This window comes from Paroedura picta, chromosome 7, assembly GCF_049243985.1.
Source record: "Paroedura picta isolate Pp20150507F chromosome 7, Ppicta_v3.0, whole genome shotgun sequence".
Lineage (NCBI taxonomy): Eukaryota > Metazoa > Chordata > Lepidosauria > Squamata > Gekkonidae > Paroedura > Paroedura picta.
In genome coordinates, this window is record NC_135375.1 from 103,060,339 (window position 1) to 103,082,968 (window position 22,630).

Genomic DNA, 22,630 nt, shown 5'->3' on the forward strand with positions numbered 1-22,630 from the left:
AAAGTTCGGACCATGGAGTCCAATTCTATGGGCATTCAAACAAGGTGCTCCCATCCTCTAATGCAGGCTTTTGTGAAACCCTGGAGTTTCTTGACAGCATGGGAAGGGTTTCCCAAATGAGTGGAAGCAAATTAATTTTTAATATATTTTTAAAATTTGTTAAACATTTGTCAGATGATATGACCATATATAGTTACGTTGGCCACCCCCTCGCAAAATGGCCAAATATGGGCCTGGAGGGGGTGGGAAGGGCCCCCGGGTGGGCATGTACACAGAGATGCCTCCCAATCATATTCAGCATGATTGTACAATTTCTGGAGTTTCTTGAAGCCTGAAGCGTATTTCAGGAGGTTCTCAGTGGTAAAAAGGTTGAGAAAGGCTGATCTAGTGTTTCCAATGGAGCAAAAACAGCAAGGCAAAAAGCCCGGCGAATGTCCCAGAGAATCTCTGCAGTGAAAGTTAATGGAGGGGGCAAGAACAGAAGTCCACCCAACCTGCTTTCCTGCAGGCAGTAGGCTGATCCTCCCTGCTCCAAAACATTCCCGATGGTTTGTGAACCAGGTTCCAAGGGCACAGAGGACAGCTGCAGGAGGGGAGTGGTGGGAATGCTACTGCTTAGGCCAGGCAAGTTCCAGGTCACGGTCTGACACTGTCCCTCATTTATGGGAGACAGCTATAGCCGTCATTGTTAATCTGACCAAGGGAGCTGCTTTCTCAGAACTGGAACGAAACAGGTTTCACGGCAGGTTGGTCACAGTTGTCTTTTTATTGCAAGCCCAAGATACCACAGACACAACAAGCGTGGAGATAAGGGGAAAGGGGGGGTCACAGAATTCACAGTTACAAGTGGTTGTTTCTTCATGGCACGAAGGCTGGGGGGAGGAGGGATGGAGAGGGGTGGGGACGTCGTACAGTGAAATCCCAAACAAAGACCTGGGGTGCCCCCCGCCGTGCATGATGAAATGGACGCACACCCCCTCCTGCCATCACACGCACAGTGCATTACACGTCACTCCAAACCAGCTGGAATTCCGCACAAGAGGTGGAATTCCGCACACTCCGCACATGAGGTGGAATTCCGCACATGAGGTGGAATTCCGCACACTCAAGAATGGATTCCATTGCAGCTTTCCCGAGAAGGTCCTGCTTGACGGCAGAATCCTTCTGTGTTGGATTTGGGGTTCTCAATCGTAGCGGGAGTCGGGATGAACGGGAGCGGCGCTCCCTACGTGGCTGCTTCTCAGCTATGGCAGACAGGGGGCTCCCTCTTTGGACTGAGGTGGTATCCTGGCCTCCTGAGGATGCCAAACAGGAATGACACAGATGGGTGAGCGAATGCCACAGTGGACGGCGTGGTAGGGGTCCTTGGTGCCCGTGGTGGCCACTGTCACGGAAGGAAGCAGAAGGGCCAGGTCAGGTGTTTTTTTTTTTTTTTCTGGGAATTTGTCTCTCTCGCCTCTGACCTTCAGAGTGAGGAGTTGCCCAGAGGTCTCACTTTGGCAGCGGATCCTACAAATACGGAAAAGAAAAACACCTAATTCGACTCGTCCGGTAAGAGGGATCATTATAAAACCTTGGGTAAGCTTTTTCCGGCCCTTTGTCCCACCTTGAACAATGGAAAGCACGCCCTTAAAATGACTGCAGGCACCTTCTGACCCTGGATGGGATCACAAAATGGTTTCCACCAGAGGCGGAGTCAACCACAGAAGGTCAGGGAGTAAGGTTATGTATAATGTAGGGCAGGGGTAGTCAATCTGTGGTCCTCCAGATGTTCATGGACTACAATTCCCATGAGCGCTTGCCAGCACATGCTGGCAGGGGCTCATGGGAATTGTAGTCCATGAACATCTGGAGGACCACAGGCTGACTACCCCTGACGTAGGGAAACTGCATTCCTTCTGCACCAGAACACCCAGTGGCCTAATCTGGACACCCAAATCTCTCCATATGCCCCATGAAAAGTTTCCAAGCAAGCAAAATTTGCTCAGGGTCCCTGGCCCCAAGGAGATTAGATTGGCCTCAACCAGGGCTTTTTCAGCCTTGGGCCTAGCCTGGTGGAACGCTCTTCCAACGTGACCTCAAATGGTCCTGCAGGGCTTGTAAAATGGAGCTGTTCCGCCAAGCCTATGGTTGAGGCCCAAAGGAAGATCTGAATGATGCTGGCTTCCCCGCTCTTTATATGTCAACAAGGGCTGGGAAGACCCTTCCACCTCTTCTCTCCTCTTTGCCCAATGCTGCAACGCATGACTAGATTTTGGGTTTAGACCTGCTTGCACTTAATAGTTTTCAATTTTTTCATTGCTGTATTTAACCTTGATGCGCTTAGACTGTGATGTAATCTACCCTGAGACACACAAGATAGGGCAGAAAATAATTAAAATAATAATTAACAATGGTAACAATTATTATTATTTATTATTTAATTTTTAGACTGCCCTTCTCCAAATAGGTCTCAGGGCGGTTTACAACATAAACAATTATAACACAATAAAATACCCATAAAACCCCCAATTTATGTCAAACAGCAAGTCACATATAACATATAAGCAGCGGTGGTCACAATTCTAATCGTATTTACCTGACTTCCCCCCAAGTTCAGCCTGGTGGGGAGAATAATATTCAGAAGAGGGTGGCGCCAATGCAATGGATCTAACAATGATCTCGATGTTAGAGATCTCAATATTGGAGGGGATCCTCCGATGGATTAGTGGGAGAGCCTGTGGCAAAGCTGCAGGACTTTGAGGCCTCTGAGGGCAGCAACCTCTGCCAAAAGAATCTGGATGCCATCATCAACCTAGGTGCATCAGGGCAAGGGGTCAGGGAAACGTTTTTGCGAGCTTCATGTGCCAGGCTCTAGGAATCTTCTTCAAGTGGGCTTTTTGAGCCGAGAGATGTAGAAGCTGTCTACATCTTTCTGCTCCACGTTTCAGTGCCGTAGAACAAGAGAAGTCTATCTTTACGGCAGGGAGAACATCAAAAAGCACTAACCATCTGCGGTATAGATGCAGCGGGGCTCTGGGGTTGTTTTGGGGGGGAGGTTTGCTGTCATGGCACAGTTGGGTTGTTTGTTTATTGGTTTATTATTTGTTTCCCACCGCTTTTGGAAACCATCTTGTGGCAGGTTACAGTCATGAAGACCCCCCACATAAAAAGTAAAACACCACAAAGCCCCACAATAACCGGCAGCAAGCTAAAAAACCCAACCTCCCCTCCCGCCCACACCTCAGGCGTCTGGGTGCCTGCTGTAGGGAGGGAAGCCTAAATATGGAGGGGTCCCTAAATCTTCCTTGCTCTGGCCCCAACCAAGGACCTGGCGGAAGAGCTCCGTCTGGCAGGCCCTGCGGAACCTAGAAAGTTCCTGCAGGGCCCTCAGCTATTCCGGGAGCTCCTTCCACCAGGACCCAACCCATCTTGTTTACACCACAAAAAAGCAGACTCTTGCGTGACCCACATTTGGGGGGCAGCTTGCAAGAATGCAAACTGGAGAGCTCTGGCCATGCCAAGAGATCAACTTGGGCGAGCTTTGCCATGTCTGGGCTCAGCCGCACACGAAGGACCCCAATGAATTCCGAGAGTGGGAAGTATTTTTGGAATAGATCACGAGCAGGCAGCAAGGGTGGGCACTGCCACAAAACAGCTGCCGCAAACCGACTGCTGCACGGCGCAGAGCCAGTCGTAAAATGACTGTGGCAGCTTACTTGCCATCGCATAACGAAGAGTCTTGTGCTGTGACAGTAGCTGCGGCCAAAGCATCGTTTCAAAAAAATCTGCACAGCCCATCAAATTTCTAATGGCTACTCTGAAATGAAAACCTTACCCACTCCCTAAAAGCATTGGAGGGCACCACGTTGGGGACCCCCAATCAGAGTGATACTGTAGGATTCTCCATTTCTGCCAATGCATGGAGCTGGCACTAGGGCCTGGTTATGCTGCCAGGAAGTTTTGCTCGTTTCTGGGCAAAGCCAGACCTAAAATAGCACGGGAGAGATCAGGTGGTCTTCAGAGGGCTAATGCTGTAAGTTAGGGATCCTCAACCTGTGGTCCTCCAGATGTTCATGGACTACAATTCCCATGAGCCCCTGCCAGCAAATGCTGGCAGGGGCTCATGGGAATTGTAGTCCATGAACATCTGGAGGACCACAGGTTGAGGATCCCTGCTGTAAGTCACCTGGGAAATGGGTTTTAGAGTCCTTGCCAAGGGCAGACAGCTGCCGTCTGCTGTTTAAAATCTATAATTTGTGGGGAAACCTGCCCACCCCAGTCTTAATGCCTCACCCGCCTAGAACATGCGGCACACCCCACTAATGAGAGCGGCAGAAAATAGCAAAGACAGAAAGACAGACGGACACACAAATAAAACAGCCAATGAGCAGAAAGATGATTCAGCAACGTAAAGCCCTGGCAGCACCCGGTGACGGAAGAGTGGGGCGGCTCTGTGGGGCAGGAGGCGGGAACTGGTGGGTGGGAGGAGAAGCAAGTGGCTAACCCACCCTCCTGGGTGGAAGAGGAGAAGTTCGGTTTTATATCCCTCTTCTTGCTGCCTGAGGGAGTTCCCAAGTGGCTTCCAATTGTCTTCCCTTCCTTTCCCCACAACAGGCACCCTCTGGGGTAAGTGGGGCTGAGAGAGCTCTGAGAGAACTGGGAGTGGCCCAGAGGGCATATGGAGAAGTGGGGAATCAGAGGCTGCCACTCTGAACCACACTGGTATAGTTGGGGCGCATCTCCAGGAGAGGAAGGCTTTCAGTTAGCGCCTGGAGAGGCTGTCTGGGAGGAAATAGTTCCAGTTTCTATCATTGGGGAGAAGCAGAGGGTTCTGGGAATCAGTGTGTAGTATAATGTATATTGGGAAGGGAGAATTCAATGCTATGGGAGCCCCCTTCCCTTCCGTCACCTTTTGCCCTCATGTAGGGTTGCCAACCAGTCTTGGGAAATTCCTGAAGATTTAGGGGCATAGGTTAGGGTTTGGGTAGGGAAGGAATTCTAGGGTAGAATACCATAGAGTTCAACTGGTAAACAAATGGCCTCTTTCAGGGGAATTGATCTGTGATGTTTGGGGGGATCATTTGTAATTCTGGGGAATCTCCAGGCCGCACTCAAAGGCTGGCAACCCTACCCGCGGGCCCCTGTCCCTGGAGCACCAAAGCCGGCTAGGGTGTGGATTACCTGTGCATTACCCAGCATGCACTGAGACACCCCTCCAGCGATGACATCACACACAGCACAAAATGGAGGCCTGTGAAATAAGGAAGTGGCAGTATCTTTTAAAACTCTCCCCCTTGCCCCCCTTCCTCCACCTTCCTGGATACACGGAACCCACAGGTCACCCCCCCCCGCCTCCTTAGTATTATGGGGAGCAGGGAGGGAGAAGTCACCACCTACTGGACTGTAACGCTGAGCATCCACTTTGCCACCTTTCCCCTTCTCTGCGGATCCAGCAGTGCCGGCAGGTGGGAGCAGGCGAGTCACTGAAAGAAACGAAGCGTCAATGGGCAGAAGAGAGAAATCAAGTTGGTTCTGGCGCATGAGGGCCATCGTTCTCATTCCGTCTGCCTTCTTCCAGTATTCACAGACATCTGCTTAGCTTCATGTGCTCCTAGGCTCCCAGTCAATAAAGCAGCTACAATGTCACGGTACCCAATGTTTGTAAGTTTCTTATGCTTTATACGTCTGGGGGGAGTTTCTGAGTAGCGATCCCCAACCTGTGGGCCCCGGACCACATGTGGTCCTTCGACTAATTGGAGGTGGGCTCCGAAGGACGCCTTCTCCCCCCCAGCCCTTTACTTCATCCCCCCCAGCCCTTTACAACACACTTCATTGTTGTGGCGTGTCTCTATCTTATTTTGAAGGGATGTTTAAACATTACCATAGCGATCAGAGAGCATTAGGGCAGTGGTTGAGAGTAGAGGAGTAAACTACCCCCCCTACCAGGCCTCAGTAAAAGGCGTTGAGTGGTCCCCGGCATTGAGTGGTCCCCGGTGATAAAAAGGTTGGGGACCACTTTTTCTGAGGATACCATTTCAAGATCAGAACCCATTCCTGGCTCTCTAGAATTTGCATATTTAGAGTGAGGAGTGGGAATGCAGCTCCTCTAAGGCAGGGGTAGTCAACCTGTGGTCCTCCAGATGTCCATAGACTGCAATTCCCATCATGGGAATTGTAGTCCATGGACATCTAGAGCACCACAGGTTGACTACCCCTGCTCTAAGGTACATCCATACCAAGGTTGGCCTAAGTGTGACTCTCCAGATGTCCATGGACTACAATTACCATGAGCCTGACAGGGGCTCATGGTAATTGTAGTCCATGGACATCAGGGGAGCCACAGTTTGGCCACCCCTGGCATGCACACAGATGCATTCTGAACTATTGCATTCTGAACTATTAAATAGATAATAATGTTTTGGGAGGGGGCGGGACAAAGTTACAACATACAAATTCCTGCTTTGTGTAGTGTGGTATAGTGGCAGAAAAGTATCTCGGAGACCCAGGTTTTAATCCAGACTCCCCTACGGAATCTTGCTGAATGATCACGGCCCAGTCATTCTCTCAGCTTTCCCTGGGGGTGAAGATGAAATGGAGGAAAGGAGTAGGCTATAAGCTGCTTTGGTTCCCCCCTCAGGAAACAAAGCAGGGTATAAATGAAGTCAAATTAACTGACTGCCTTATATGTTTGTTTCACGGATGCCTCACTTTCCTCCTTATTGGTTCCCAAAGCTGTTTACATTCTTCCCTTCTAGTTTATCCTTACAACAACCCTGTGAGGTAGGTTAGGCTGGGAACTTGTGATTGGCAGAATGAGGATTCAAACTCGGGTCCAACCAGATCAGGGGTAGTCAACCTGTGGTCCTCTAGATGTTCATGGACTACAATTCCCACGAGCCCCTGCCAGCGTTTGCTGGCAGGGGCTCATGGGAATTGTAGTCCATGAACATCTGGAGGACCACAGGTTGACTCCCCCTGTTCCAGATAATGGCCCAACATTCTAACCACTGTATTGTGCCAGTTCTTGGGATTAAATTGCATGCAGATGCAGTATAAAATAAGGCTAATGACATAAATGAGTTGAAATGAATGAGTTGAAATGAAATAAGTAACTCCACAACAGCGTGCAATCCAATCCTACCTGGTGAACTGGTGCTGCTGGGTGTGCAGGCGGACTCCTCCGTCCACGGGCTCTGAACCATCGAGTCATGCTTATGGGGGCCTTCCAGGGACCGCATCAAGTCCTGCGCCAGAGAAATGGAAAAGACACACACACACCCAGCACAAGTCAGGGTCAGACTTCAGGGGTGCCGCATCTGCTCGGCCAGGACTGGAGGATGCTTGAGCCAAAGGGTCTTTGGGAAAGCGATTTCCCCCCCCCCCCCGCCGCCCCCAAACTGACCGCTTCGTTCTCCTCCTCCTCCGACGTTTCATTCTCCCTCACTCCGCTACAGCAGCTGCTCACGTTGGACGAGGAGCGGGAGAGGGGATGCATTGCGCTGTACCCCGACATCTGACCGGGGAGGACCCTGGAGAAGGAACAGAGGCCCCTAATCAGCTATTGCTATCCTGAAGGTTGTTGTAGTTCCTCTGTCATGAACCTTCCTCCTTGTGGCATCCCCTGGGCTCAAAATTACCCTTTAGGGATGCCAGCCTCCTGTTGGTTGCTGGGGCCCCCCTGGAATCACAACTTCATGTCTAAACGACAGAGACTCCCCTGGAGAAAATGGCTGCTTTGGAGGGTGGACGCCTAACGGCATTATATCGCACTGAGGTCCTTGTCCTCCCGACTCCATCCCCAAACTCCAGGAGTTTCCCAATCGGAATCTGGCACTCCTACCCCTCTACCAGTCCCTCACCAGTGGCTGGGGAGACCTGGCATCCCTAGTCACACAATACTGCAGAAGTCTACAAGCCTAGGTGGTTATTTCTTTATTATTTATGTATGGCAGAGTGGCACACTGAACTATATCTGTTCCACTTAATATTTCTGGTAAGGGCTTGGAGGAGGAGCATGTCTCATGGCTTAAGTGCCGCTCGGCGCTTAACATCCACTCAGGGCGGCTGAACCGCCCGAGTGCCTCTTCCTCCAACTGGCTTGCCTGTCTGTCCAGCAGCTAGCCAATCGCCTTCCATGTCCTACCACTGACCACCCCCTCCTCCTTCCACTTCCCTCTGAGGCTCGGAGGCTGCAGATCCCTGCCGCATGAGAGCTGCCCCTGCTGGTGAGTTCCCTAACAGCTGCCTGCAGCCTTTCCAGGTCCTGGGGGGAAGGAAAGGCTGTCCGCAGAGTTCTTCCACTCCACCCCCCTAATATAGTGCCCATTGTATTCCTGAATGCAATCAGTTTAGCCCCTAGTATAATATAAGGTACAAAACCAAATTGGGTCAGCCAGGTATGCAGACTGATAGGTGATCTCCCTATATGTTAATAACTAAATTCCACCCAATCGCAGCTGGGGAGAGTCCAAAGAACTCTGTCCCATCTCCCTGGAAAGCGCACGGCATTTTCCCCACTCACTTGCTCTTCCTGTTTGGGAATTCCGGAGAACTGGGACTGGAGGAACCGTCAGACTTGAGATCACAAAAGGGCCCTGGGCTCTCCAGTACTTTCTGTATCCCGTCCGCAACGTCTTTGCTGAAGAGAAAAGAAGAAAAGGTTTTCGACACGGAGCACAAAGTCTGAAGTTTTCTGTGGGACGAAAAACTGAATGGCACACGAGTGTCCCATCCCAGTCTATTTTAGCGGTGGGGGAAATTGCCATTGATTTGCAGCAGACTCAAACAACTCCTTGGGGTTTTTGAGGCAAGAGGTGTTCAGGGGTGATTTGCAATTGTCAGCTTCTGTGTCATGATCCCAGATGGTGGTCTTCCATCCAGATACTGACCAGGTCCAACCATTTTTGAACCTGCAAGACTGGCTGTTGGCCAGGCACATATGCCCAGCCAAGAAGAAAAAGAAAAGAGGGGCCAAATATGAGGCCAAATATGAGCACACCTATAAGAACAGCTGACCCTGCCCCGGAAGGCCCAGGCTAGCCTGATCTTGTCTGATCTCAGCCCTAGTTAGTATTTAAATGGGAGAACACTAAAGAAGTCCAAGATTATTATAGGGATTTCTGCACCCGTTATATGTAGCGTCATGCCAGCCCCTTCACATGATGTCGCTCACATCCAGCATCTGGCCACCTGACAGCTCGCTACATCCTCCATTTTAAAGCGCTTCTTTGGGAATCACATAAAGTGGATTCACCACCCTAGAAAGCGCTAGCTTACAGAGAGCAACCAGCAGGCAACCAGCAGAAGGAAGGTATGGAGGCTCAAACGCACTACAGTCACCTGTATCGTATCGTCCTCGCATGGACCTCCCTCTCCTGGGGACGGGAATTTCTTTTTTAAAATGGTGATGTGCCTGGAGCAACAAATAGGAGGACATGTATGTAGGCGAAGCTAGAAATAAAAGACCTTGAACGGAGACAGACGAGGTGGGTGGAGAGAAGGCAGCGAGGGAACCCCAAGCGGTGATTAAGGACAAAGATTTGTTTGTGGCACAAAGCGTGGCTCTCCAAAGTGGCATTCAAAAGCACTACACATCTGTGATTCCATGCACAGGCATTGCAACAGATAAGTCTGACTTAAAAAAAAAATGAGAGGGCATCGTGGGACCTTTAAACTACTTCAAAAAATGAAGGAAGGAGATTGGTTTCCTGGATCGATTGACAGGTGGAAGTGCGATGCATATAAGGCATGTTGCTCTCTTCTGCCTTTTCCACCAGCAGATGAGGAGACTAAGATGTGTGAAAAGATGGCAGACAAAGGTGAGACAAGAAAAAAGGTAAGGAGGGCCTGGGAGGCACGATATAATTTTGCGCTTTGCTATTTTAGCTAATGTGCGGAAATGCCCTATGTGTAGGCAGGCAAGGGCCAACCACCTCTGCATGTCTCTTGCCTTGAAAACCCTATGCCAGGCTCACTGTCCATCAGCTATGGGTTAATGGCGCTTTCCACCACCGTTAGAATAGCTTGGCATAAAATAAGTCCCAGCCACACAGAGACTGATAACATCTGGCAGCTGGAGGCACATTCTGTAAAGGGGAGAACTGTCACCCGTAGCTCCAAATGGGAACAGAAAGTGGTAGGAAGGCCATGAGAACCAGGAAGAAGACGGAAGTAATATCTACAAGCCAGCTTTGGGAGGGCTAAGCAGTGGTGGTTTTCATGGCTTTTGCAAATGGCTTGAAAGCTGTATTAGGAAGGAATGACAGAGGGTGTGTTTTTCCCCCCAATCTGTCAATTAATCTAGGTACATTCCAAGTTTACATTTCGTACAACTACATTAACAGCTGTATTGTACAGACAGGAAGCCTTCCAAACCTCTCTTTCACATTCATCCATGTTCATTTTCCAATTAAGCTGGAGGAGTGTATGGACTTAGGCATTTAGAACCAGGGCCCTTTCTGCACACGCTAGATAATGTGCTTTCAATGCACTTTCAAAGCAGACTTTCCTGTTCTGCACAGGAAAATCCAGCTGCAAAAGCACACTGAAAAATATCTCCACCAAATATTTTTAGAAAGCAGGTGGAGCCAGTTGGGGCTTTTGCCAAGCAGGGCTTTTGATTGGCCATGGAAGATCTGATTGGCTGTGCAGACTTTTTTTTTTTTAAACTGCTTTGAAAACAGCTGCCATCCCAGCACAAGGATCCTCCCTGTATGACTGAAGGTAAGATGAAGAGGTGGGATGGGGGGAGCCAGGAGAAGGTGGTTTGGGGGCAGAGAAGCAACAGGAGGTGATTACTTTTACCCCTCCTTCAGATCAGTGGCCTTGGACAAGAGTAACCCTATACAGGATTGTTTGAGGAGGGTAGCCATATTGGTCTGCAGCAGAAAACCCAGAAGCAAGCCCAGAAGCACCTAGAGACCCACAAGATTTTCAGAGTATAAAATTTCAAGAAATTAGGGGACCTTTGACCCTCGAAAGCTAGGTGGGACATTAATATATTAGCTAATAAATATAGAAATGAATAAATATACAGTGGAGTGATAGGACAGGGAGAAGATCCCACCCCACTATTGATTAATTGGAAAGTCTTTACATTCCTCTGCCCTGGGGCATCCACAGAAATCTCTTGGGATCACAGCTGCACTCTTCAGACAAAAGTCACTGCTCTTTCTTCCTCTCACTCTACCCCAATCCATGGTTTTGTACAACAGAAAGAGAGAGAGGAAATCACCCAGGAGATCCCAAACATCCCCTTAATGCATTTCCGTCTACAGATTTTGCTCTGGAAAAACTTGCACATAAACGTTTTCAAGACAACATATCCAAAGAAGAATCAGAAAGAGAGAGGAAAACGAAAGAAAAACTGAACGGCAATGGCAGCAGTCCGTACATTCTAAAAACTAATCATTCTTATCTGATCATCTGCAAAAAAAGGAAGGGATCATCATTCCTCGTTGTCCTGTTATCACTAAGGGCTAAAAACGCCCTGTTATCTACTCTGGTCCCTTATTCTATCAGTAAGACACCAGAAAGAAAGTGGGCTCTTTATAGAGGTTTTCTTCTCAAGGGTGGCACACAAGGGGCATTTTTTTGCCCCCCAAACATGCTTGGTTCACCATTATCTCTGTTTTACACTTCAGCAACACTGGTTTGACCAGCAGCAGGACAAAAGAAATGGGCACAGTTACTCATGGGGGTGATGTACCTCATGAATAATGTATCTCCTGAAGCCTCTCTCTCACACGCTAATTGGCTATCCTCAGCCCCAACAACTCAGCTGGCCCTTTCCTCTCAGCCTGCCACCACACTGCATCTCCTTCTACATCTCCATTCTGACATTCCGCCATCTCACAGACCGTGTCTGGTGCCTTCTTATGCAGTTTCATCCGTCTCTAACATTCTCTGTGGGCTCCCAAGTTGGGGGAGAAGATCGCACAGCACTGTCCCCTCTCTGAAGTCACCTTCTCGGTTTCCCTTCCCTTTTCACGCACAAAGAGTTCACCAAGTCGAAAGAATCTTTATGGAAAAAATGGAAGCTGAGCAGTCTGTGTTAAGAATCCCAAGCCAAAATTTTCAGCCCTTGATTCTGGAGATGAAAGGGCCAAACCAGACACGACAGCATCCCTGTGGCTGCCGCAAGGTTACCGCTGCTGCGTTAAAGCCAGGCTAAGTCACTCTTGTTCCCCCTCTGCACGCCTGGAGCAGTGCCAAGATGTCTGCACAGACAGGCCCCCCCCATGGCTCTTTTGGCACTTAACAGGTTTTTCTGGGGGGGGTCAAGAGTGCCGCACTATAGGCCCAATCAAGATCAGGTTTTCATGGCATTTCATGGCATTTCACGGCATCTATACCACCCAGAGCCATATGGAAGGGCGGTATAGAAATCAAAAGAAATAAAGAAATAAAATTTTAAAATGAATTTAAAGCAATGGGGGGGCATCCTTATGGCAGCCACGAGGACACCAGCAAGACTAGCTTGGCCCTAAGACTGCCCTTAATGCCTCCTCTAGAGCAGTGGTTCCCAACCTGCGGGCCGCGGCCCGGCACATGGCACCGGGCCGCAGGTCCCTCTCCCCGTTCCCCCCCGCAGTAAAAAACTTCCCAGGCCGCAAGGTTGCGGCCCGGGAAGCTTCTTACTGCAGGAGGGCGGGGATAGGGAATCAGGGCCGGGCCGCGCATGCGCACATGCGCCCTGAGCGGCCGAAATCGCGCATGCGAGGCACTTTTGCGTATGTGCACATGAGCGAAAGTGCTGCGCATGCGTGATTTCGGCTGCACATGGCGCATGCGCGATGCGCGGGCGGGACAGTTGCCCTGCCGGTCCCCAGCCTCAGAAAGGTTGGGGACCACTGCTCTAGAGTGCTCTGTTGTGATCGATTTGTTTTCAAAATACCCTCCGCAGAAGGACAAGCCACGATCCATATTCTGTATCACATCCGCAACATTTTTTTTTTTTAAAGGCTCCTGGAAGAGGCACCCAGAGGGACGCAGCCGCGGCTTACGCCAATGACCATTAAAGTGATGAAACGACACAACACTAAAATGTGACTTTATTTCAAACACGGTAACCATCAGCCCCCGCAGCATCTCGTACTGACAGCACCTCCCCCGTAAACAACCACAAATGTTTCCATGGCTACATCCCCGCCCTCCCCAGCCCTACCCCTGCGCATTTCCCGCAAGGTGCGTCGTACCTCTTCTCCTCCTGGATGTTCTCAATGCCAATGGCACTACTGCGGCGCCCGTTGAAGCGGCCTCGGTTGCGTGACGGGCTTCTCCCCGGTAGGGCAAAAGACTGGAGGGGGAAGGAGAGGATAGTAGGGGAGAAAGAGAAAGAGAAGTACAGAAGAAAGTACAGAAGGAGAAAAGGACGGAAGGTAGGAACTGGAAGAGGAGGGACAGGGGGACAGCGTGGGCTCTGGTCCCTTCCCCACGTATCATCACTCGGTGGTAGGATAGCTAGCCCATCCGGGAAACTGTCCAAGTAGGAGGTTCGGTGGATGAACCAAAAGATGAAGTGGGAGCAACACGGAAATCCTGGAGTCAGACCCAGATGGAAAAGATCCACAGATGGAAATTCATAGGGATGTATGAGGGACACGGACAAAATGTGGACTCAGGAGAGAAAGAGAGAGAGAGAGAGAGAGAGAGAGAGAGAACACAAGAAAGAACTGCAGGGCCCCAGCAAAACAAAGAAGACATTGTGGCAATCTGCTGTTAAAAATGGCTGCCACATACCTTGTTCCATCCCTCCCTCTTTAATAGCTTGAGGTAGGGTTCTCTGTTTCACCCACGTGCAGCCAGCACTGTGGAGCAAGGGAACATTCAATATGGCGGCTAGTGGGAAGTGCTTCTAGATATTTCAGAGAAGGGAAGAATGCACAATGGTGATTCCCGAGGGCATCCATGCATCTCTTTGAATGTATCGTTCTCCTCAAAGGGAGAAAGATGCAGAGGGCTTCTTTTAACAGCAGCCCATGTCAATTTGTTGCTTCTCCTTCAACCATTGGGCCTTCTGTAGATGCTATCCCAACTAGGAACATGCACTCAATAAAAATTCGGTACCTTTCTGATTCGGCCTGAATCGATCCAAATCACCTAAATCAGTTATTCGGTATGGCGATTTGGATTCTAACGATTCGCGTTTGGTTGAATCAATTCGGTGCCAAAGACTCTCTGGTCTTCCCCCCCTCCAACACAGGAAACAATGGCTCCATCTTTTTGAAACTTGGAGGTTCTTTTGAGGAGAGGCTCCCTTAGCCAAGCTGCAAATTTGGTGCCTGCCTCAAACCCCCACCCCACCCGACCACAGAATAGATGAAAAAGCAAAATTTCCCATTAGCTTTAATAGTGCATAGGTTTTTATAGGGCCGAATCACATCTGAATCGCCAAATTGTGATTCAGATACCACTGATTCAGCCAATTTAAAGTACAGGGATGGGCAATTAAGCCCAGATATGACCAAAAAGCATTAATCTGGGCATTTTTCAGCTTATCCAAACTGAATTGTCCATCGCAATCCCAACCAGCAGCACACAGAGCAGGGAGTTTTCCTGCTCCATTCCTGCAGCTCATTCTGAGCCCTCAGAAAGATCACATGGGGAAACCACTGTGCAGGACAGGAGGGTGGAGTAAAATCTTTCCTCCTGGGAGTACAACTGTGCTCAGGTGGGGGGCATTTCATCCTTTTGTTCCTCCTCATTCCAGCCCACTGATCCAGACAGCTAATCCTCCAGATACCCACATCACTGGGTATTATCTTCCTGTGAGTCAGAAAAGACTGCTGGGAGGAGGGAAGAGGAATGCAGGGAAACTCTTTATGACCTTCTTTGTACTGATGGTTGGATACCCAAACAATTAGTCCTTGGAAACTCCCAGCAGTGATCAGAACAGAGGAAAACAGGCATGAATTCTAGTTATGAATGAGGAACTGTGGATTTCTGAAAATCCATTGTCAGAATGCTCCACTAAACATGCAACAGTTAAACATTAAGCCTGAACTGCAGCAATGAAGTGGCAGCATGGACTGAGCTTTTGGACACTGGAGCTTGAGTGCCTAGCAGCCACGGCCTTCAACTTAACCCCAAGAGGCACAAGGACAGCCAACTGCTGAAGGAAAGGCATTCTAGAAGATAGTTTAAGTACTAGCTGAGGCACCGTCACTGAGCAATAAGTACATCCTTCCTTCCTTCCTTCCTATACTATTATCTATCTATCTATCTATCTATCTATCTATCTATCTATCTATATCCATATGTAAAGTAGTAATATACATTAAATTAAATTTTAAAATTCTAAAAAGAGAAAAACGGAAAGCTAAATTGCCTGTAGCCATCTCACTCATAAGGGAGAGAGGAGGGGCCCCATGCAACATAACTCTCTAATAAAATTTAGTTTAGTGGGTTTTGGTAGGGACACCAGCAGATTCTGATGTTATTTCAAGACCTTAACCGTAAGCCCAGTGGAAAAGCTCTGTCTTACAGGCCCTGCACAACTATTTAAGGTCCCATGGGGCTTGGATCTCACTGGGCAGTGCTCCATCAGGCCAGCTCTGGTTTAATTTTCTTGGGGCCTTTATTAACTTTTTTCTTTACTGACTCTTAAAATGATGAAGTTACACAACACAAAACGGCAGTGTAGAAAGCAGATAACTAAGGGGAGGACACATGACAAGAGTTTTATAAACAGTGGTCCAAGTTCAGCAGACAGCAGCTTTATAAGTACCAAGTGCCACCAATTCAAAAGGCCAACCACTGAAGACTGGCTGTTGAGACAAAATCAAGCCCTCACTGAGAAGAACCCACAGGACTGTCTTTCCATAGTTCGGTTGCAACTAAAGCCTCACGTGTGGCCTGACTATTCTACACAGAGAATTCCTTCAATTCCCCTCCTTTATTATTCCGCAATTCCATTATGACTGTGTGCAGCCCCAGGAATATTTCACCAGCAAAGGAATTTTTAGGGAAAAGCAATCATTTACTGTTCCTACTATGGAGAAAGAGACTAGACCTGTAGAGGAATAGGGGGAGTGGGCTCCAGTGATGTCTAGTGATATCAGTAGCTATTTGAACTTCTGGGAAAGGCCACGGAACCTCTGGGGATCTCTCGTGGAACTCTGGTTGGGAATCACTGGAGTAGACGATTCTAACCTTGATAGACCAAGGGACTGACTCAGTAGAACAGTGGTCCCCAACCTTTTTGAGGCTGGGGACCGGCAGGGCAACTGCCCACCTGCGCATGCCGCGAATGCGTGCCCGCGCCCGCGCCGAAATCGCGAAAGTGCCGTGCATGATGCATGCATGGCCTGGCCACGCATGCGCTATGCGCGGGCGCAGCCCTGATTCCCTCTCCCCCCCTCCCGCAGTTAGAAGCTTCCCGGGCCGCAAGCTTGCGGCCTGGGAAGTTTTTTACTGCGGGGGGGGGGCGGGGAGAGAGAGCCGCAGCCCGGCGCCATGGCCTTTGCAGCCTGGCACCGGGCCGCTGCCCGCGGGTTGGGGACTACTGCAGTAGAACACAGCTTCATGTATTTAAATATAGTTTCAGTGGAACTACAAATTTCAGAGTTTAATACAGTGTAGTATCCTATATTGCAGAACCCCAAAACCTGGGGAGAATTTACTACAGTGTAATAAGGAACTCCAAAAGCTGGGGAAAATTAGTCAAAGGCAGATTTAATAACCCATCCAAGTGTTCCTTTTTTATCACCAATGCGCCTATGCAAAGAAGTGTTCATGTGGATCACCTCAAACAAGCCCAGGACAAATCTTATCAAATACTATTTTCAGATTGGTAGCTGTGCTAATGTGTAGTCATCTTGCAATGACTTTTGAGGAAAGCACACAATATTTTGCCTAAGTACGAATCCCCATGTTAGTTTCAAAACTGGACACCTTGAAAAAATGAAATGTAATCCACACATGCACTGAGAGGTTCTCCAGAGAGCCTTTGGTTCAAGACCAAGGCTAGCCCGGAAAAAGAAATGGGCCTTTACAATCTGTAATACCCAGATCATCCGTAGAGCAATCCATGCCCATCTTTCATGCTAACTTCAGGAGGCGGGGAGAATCAATAAAAACAACTACAATATGCAGACATGGAAAGACCTGGAAACTGAAAATACAGACAAACAGCAGGTCCACAGGGGGGAAAGGAGGTGGGTGGCTGGATCTCCTCCACCGTGGGAGGCCCCCCTCTTCAACAGCTTACCGCAGCAATGGCCTTGGGGCCCTCGGCGACACTCTGGTTGAGAGCAAGGCCGGCAGTAGCCAGGCGGTTGGGCGGCGTAGGCGGCTGCTGCTGCTGCTTCCGCATGGCTATCCCCATAGTATCCAGGCTTTGGCTACGGCCTCGGATCACCCGCTGGAGAGAAGGGAGACAGGGAGACAGATGCGGACACAATCACGGACGCACAAGAAGGACATCACGGAGCACGCCACGGGACAGCAGTGGAAGGGGAAGGGGGAGGCAGAGGAACTAACATTAGCATCACAAAGACGAGAGTCCTTCTAGAACTAGGGCAGAAAGCGCAAGGTCTTAATTGGGAGTAGGGGTGTGCGTTTCAGCTCGGTTTGGCTGCTTCAGCAATCACCGAAGCACAAGGCAGCCAGCACCATGGCACAGAAAGGAGGGGTGGCAGTGTGCCAGTTGCTACCACTAGGGTTGTGTGCGGCGGCATCCAAATCGGCTGTTCCAGGCGCAACCAGCGCTGCACCGCACCGCGGAGGGGGGGGTGAGGTGCGGGCGCATAACTCCGCATCTCTGTGTGTGTACCGAATTACGCACTGGCACCCATGCCTCCTCTCCTCCCCCCCCCCCCCCCCGCGGCACTGGCTGTGTTGGCCTGGAAAGGTCGATTCGGACACGGCCACGCAGAACCGTAGCCGCTAATCCTCCTCTCTGTGCTGCGGTGCTGGCCTCCTATGTGCCACTCCAGGCTTCAGTGATCACTGAGGCAGCCGAACCGAGCCGAAACACACAACCCTAATCGGGAGTGACTGCTTTGGGGCCCTCTCATCCATGTCTTCAAAAAGCTCACTCTCCTGCCATCCTTCTTCCCACAAGAGAAATACACGCCAGAGGCGCTCTTCTGTGGGACCACCTTTCCACTACTCTGCCCACTTAGGCCTTGTCTAGACATGCAGGGGAATAAGGAAGTAGAGATCTGAGGCGACATACAGATGGGGCATGGAATCACAACAGATCAGACGACACAGATTAATGGCTCTGAAGAAAATGGCGGCTTCGGAGGGTGGGCTCTATGGCTGAGCTTCTTTCCCTCCCCAAACTCCCTTCCTCCCCAGACTCTGCCCCCAAATCACTAGGGATTTCCCAACTTGGAGTTGGCAGAGCTTGTTTCTGCTGCATGAGCCAACTAAGCCACAGCGTCCTTTTAGTAGCCTGTCAAAGCCAACACAGGAATTCCAGCCAAAATGTATGCTTTGCCTCTGACATGCCTATCCCTGTTTAATTAAACTTAGAGTTTTCTTCTTCTGCCAACAGCATCGGAGGGTGACCTACTTGTTGAGGTCTGAGGCAGGATCGTAATCCTGCAGCGCAATTAGCCAATGTGTGGCCACATCTCGTCTGCTGGATCCAGTCAGTTTAAACTGAAGCTGAGGGGAAGATCTATTGACCTATTGTATGTTAATTGGGGTTTTTTTTGGAGGGGGAGGTCAGTTCAGTTTTGACTCTCGTACCATCGTGCTGGGGTCACAATAAAGAGCTTACTGAACTCCCAGCATCTTGGCTTCCTTGAACCCACGTTATATCCTTGAGTGGCAGCAGAAGAGTTGTTTTAAAAAATCAATGTTGTGTGCACAATGACATTACTTCCAGGGGAATCCTGCAAACAACTGTGTAGCTCTAGGAATTGCCAGAATGGTTTATGGTTTACCATAGAATTTCTGTGGATTTCTAGAGCTACCTATCTTCACTTCTGGGTTTTCCTTAGAAGCAAAATCACAGCCCACATAATGCCACACCTACCACCACGTCCCCACTCCTCAAGCTTCCCACTGTTGCCGGGCATTGCCTAGCAATCCTACTCAACAACAAGCCTGTAAGGTATGTAGGCTGAGGGAAAGTGACTGGCCCAAGTCCACTGAAGGACCTCCATGGCTAAGTGGGGATTTGAGCCCATTTTCCAGGTCCTAATGGGGCAATACACCACACTGGCTTATGATCTGGATCCAACCACAAGCTTTATAATAAGCAGTCCCTGAGATGCATCTTTTGCTGGAGGGTTCCTATTCGGGTTGCCGTTCAAGACATGGAATCCTCCCTAATATTAAAAAATATATATATATTTCCAGCACATGTTCAACCAGCAAGTCAGGGAGGAGAGCTGAGCCTCGCCCATGGATTAGCTTGCAAGGTTTTTAATCTCTCCCCCATTTGCTTCTCTGCAAAACAATGTTAACACACTTCAATTTCTCTGACCGTAACGTCACCATTCTCTTATCCCCTGGGAGATTTATAACTCTAATAAGGCAGCCGTGCCCATATTGCTGCAGGCTAGCTAAGCAGTCATGGGGAAATATGGTCCCTCTTGAACACAATGGCACATGACAGTATGTCCACATTCCTTGGTCCACTGAAGCCTGTGCGGGACCAGACCTCAGTCCAGCAGTCCGTGTCCAACGGGCTATTCAGATGCCGCAGAGAGGCCCACAAGCCGAGCCTGCTGGCCACATACCTCCACTGCTGACCCCTGCCAACCAGAAGCATTCCTTCTCCAACCCTGAAGATCCCACTTAGTTAGTTGCCCACGACAGACGTTATCTGCCACCAGCTGGTACAGTCCACGCTTTAAAATCCACCTAGCTCGGTGGCCGGTGTCACACCATCTAGTGGCAGTGAGTGCCCCCAAGTCAACCGCCCTTTGAGCAAAACAGGACATCCTTTTTGTCTGCCTGGAATCTGCTGCCCATTGGTTGCCCAGAGCAGTCCCATGTTCCAGACTCGCAGAGGTGGCCAAACTGTGGCTCTCCAGATGTCCACGGATTGCAATCCCCATGAGCCCCTGCCAGCAATCCATGGGAATTGTAGTCCATGGACATCCGGAGAGCCACAGTTTGGCCACCCGTGCAGCTAGAGGAAGACAAGAGTCTCTCAATCAACTTCTGTCCACATTCAGAAGCATCACCTGTCTCTGTACCCGGGATCAGGCAAGCCACCCTTGTTCAGCCCCCTTTCTTTACTCAACTTCCCATATGAAGGCAGTGCTTCTGACCTGCCTTGATGGGACAGTATAAGAGTGAGACAATCTACATAGAGTGCCTTGAATGGTATTGAAGCATTCAATTAAAGAGCTACATAATTAAAGAGTCACAGCACAACCTGGGAGAACGCTGTGCTCCCGCACACTTCGGATGATGCGCTTTCAATGCTCTATAGCACCTTTCCTCCACTTTTTTATCATTGAGAAACCCCTGGACCATTTTTCAGGCTCTGAGAAACCCCAGAAATGGGGCGATTGTCAATAATATGGTTGGGAAGCACAAGTTTGTACCTGCCCACCCGGGGCCCCTCCCCTCCCCACCCCCTCCAGGCCCATCATTGGAAGGGGGAGCAGGTTGACATGACCATATAGTCATGTCACCTGATAAAAGTTTAACCATTTTTTAAAATATATTAAAAATTAATTAACTTGCACCCATTTGGGAAACCCTTCCAGGGCCATCAGTAAACCCCAGGGTTTCAGGAAACCCTGGTTGAGAAAGCCCGCTCTATAGCAACTGTTTGCAGCTGAATAATGCAGGTGCAAGCAATGGCTACGGCACACTGAAAGGCTGGAAAGCTTCTGGCGGAGGTGGGGGATTCCCCACCCTGAGTTCCTGTGCCCACTACCGCTCTAAGCTGCCCTGGAGGGGAAATGAAAAGAAACCAGGTAGAGTCACCTGCACGATAATATCAATTCTCGGGGAGACTCAGAAGTGAGGGTGGGTAAAACCATAGAGTTTCTGACCATTCCTAGAGCTACCCACTGTGACTTCCTGGGTTCCCCCGGAAATGATGTCATCACGCCAGCCCCAACACCCCATGCTCCTGCCCCCCCCCCCAGCCTTCCTGCCGTTGCTAGGTTCAGCCTGGCAACCTTGAGCACCTCTTCTCTCACCTTGAAATTCTCAAAGAATCCGCCGCCCCCGTTCTCCATTTTGTCATCCTCCCCAGAGGCCCAGCCCATCATGCTGCGGCTGCGGATCTGCACCTCCTCGTACAGGCTCTCCAGAAGGGCGCTGCGTGTGCGCTCCTGCATCGGGAAGGAAGAAGAGTTGTTTTTTATATCCCTGTTAGATCTGTGAGTTCATGAACCAGGACACTAGGAATACATTTCAGCTCTTTATTGCAACCCCACCATGATGGTAAAAGGTAAAGGTAAAGGTATCCCCTGTGCAAGCACCGAGTCATATCTGACCCTTGGGGTGACGCCCTCCAGCGTTTTCTTGGCAGACTCAATACGGGGTGGTTTGCCAGTGCCTTCCCCAGTCATTACCGTTTACCCCCCAGCAAGCTGGGTACTCATTTTACCGACCTCAGAAGGATGGAAGGCTGAGTCGACCTTGAGCCGGCTGCTGGGATTGAACTCCCAGCCTCATGGGCAGACAGCTTCAAACAGCATTTCTGCTGCCTTATCACCCTGCGCCACAAGAGGCTCTACCATGATGGTACAAAGAGGAAAAACTGAACCGAAGAAACCCACAACTATCCCCAACTTATATACAAAAGCCCCACAGTAGCTCTTCCCACCAGCACATGCTATTGGTCAATTTCACTTTAAATTGACTGGATCCAGCAGACGTGATCTAGCCACGTATCCGTCCACTACACTGTAGGCTTCTGATCCTGCCTCTGATCACAAGCTTGGTTCTTGGCGGAATTACAGACACAACATGGCTTTTCACTATCAAAAGGAGTCTCAGGGCAGCTTACAATCACCTTCCCTTCCTCTCCCTGTAACAGACACCCTGTGAGGTAGGTGAGGCTGAGAGAGTTCTGTCAGAACTGCTCTGCAAGAATCGCTCTCACAGAACTGTGACTAGCTTGAGGTCACCAGCTGGCTGCAGGTGGAGGAGGAGTGGGAAATTAAACCTAGTTCTACAGATTTGAGGCTACTGCTCTTAACCACGACAGCAAGCTACACCAAGTGAAAACACAGACATAGACATACATACCACAGAAAACAATGATAACAGTAATTTGAATCTCTCCATAAAGCTTTTTTTGGACTGGGGGGGGGACCAATTAGGTGTACAGTAGATTCTTCCCAACAATGAAGGGGAGGTTTTATTCTTAATGAGATAACCTTATGATTGACTATTGGCTAATCAATATATTGGACATGGTACATGCTACTCAGCACATGCACAAGGGATAGAATTTTGGGGGAAACGTCCTTTCCTTTGTTCTTAAATTCAGGAGTAGCAAAGAGAACACAGAAACAAGATGGAATCAGTCAGGAGGACTAGAAAGATGAGTGAGTTAGACGATGGTTGTTTTCTTTCCACGTAACCCTTTCCCTTGATTTTTAGTAAATTTTTTCTGAGAAGTGAAATGCATATGTCTCTGGGCGGCTTTCTTTCCAGTGCACTATATTCGTTCTGCTGAATTTTTCCACACATCCCCTCCGGGGTTGCCAGCTCTGGA

At 49.6% G+C, this 22,630-nt stretch overlaps 1 protein-coding gene across 8 annotated transcripts in view; it reads right to left on the bottom strand.

The window, feature by feature from the left end:
• Positions 1-747: 747 nt before the first annotated feature.
• LOC143841483 (rap1 GTPase-activating protein 1-like) overlaps positions 748-22,630 on the bottom strand; it is a 70,552-nt gene continuing 48,669 nt past the window's right edge. For 2 of the 8 annotated variants that reach the window (XM_077345847.1, XM_077345843.1), the window contains exons 16-23: positions 21,102-21,236; positions 17,192-17,344; positions 13,179-13,279; positions 8,504-8,620; positions 7,385-7,511; positions 7,124-7,226; positions 5,380-5,465; positions 748-1,384 (exon numbers count right to left, since the gene is read on the bottom strand). In XM_077345847.1, coding sequence (XP_077201962.1) covers positions 1,241-1,384; positions 5,380-5,465; positions 7,124-7,226; positions 7,385-7,511; positions 8,504-8,620; positions 13,179-13,279; positions 17,192-17,344; positions 21,102-21,236 — 966 coding nt within the window. In that variant the 3' untranslated portion in view covers positions 748-1,240. Of the gene's footprint in view, positions 1,510-5,163; positions 5,234-5,379; positions 5,466-7,123; positions 7,227-7,384; positions 7,512-8,499; positions 8,621-13,178; positions 13,280-17,191; positions 17,345-21,101; positions 21,237-22,630 lie in introns of those variants that run through there. The other 6 variants (XM_077345844.1, XM_077345845.1, XM_077345846.1 and 3 more) reach the window with 6 other exon arrangements.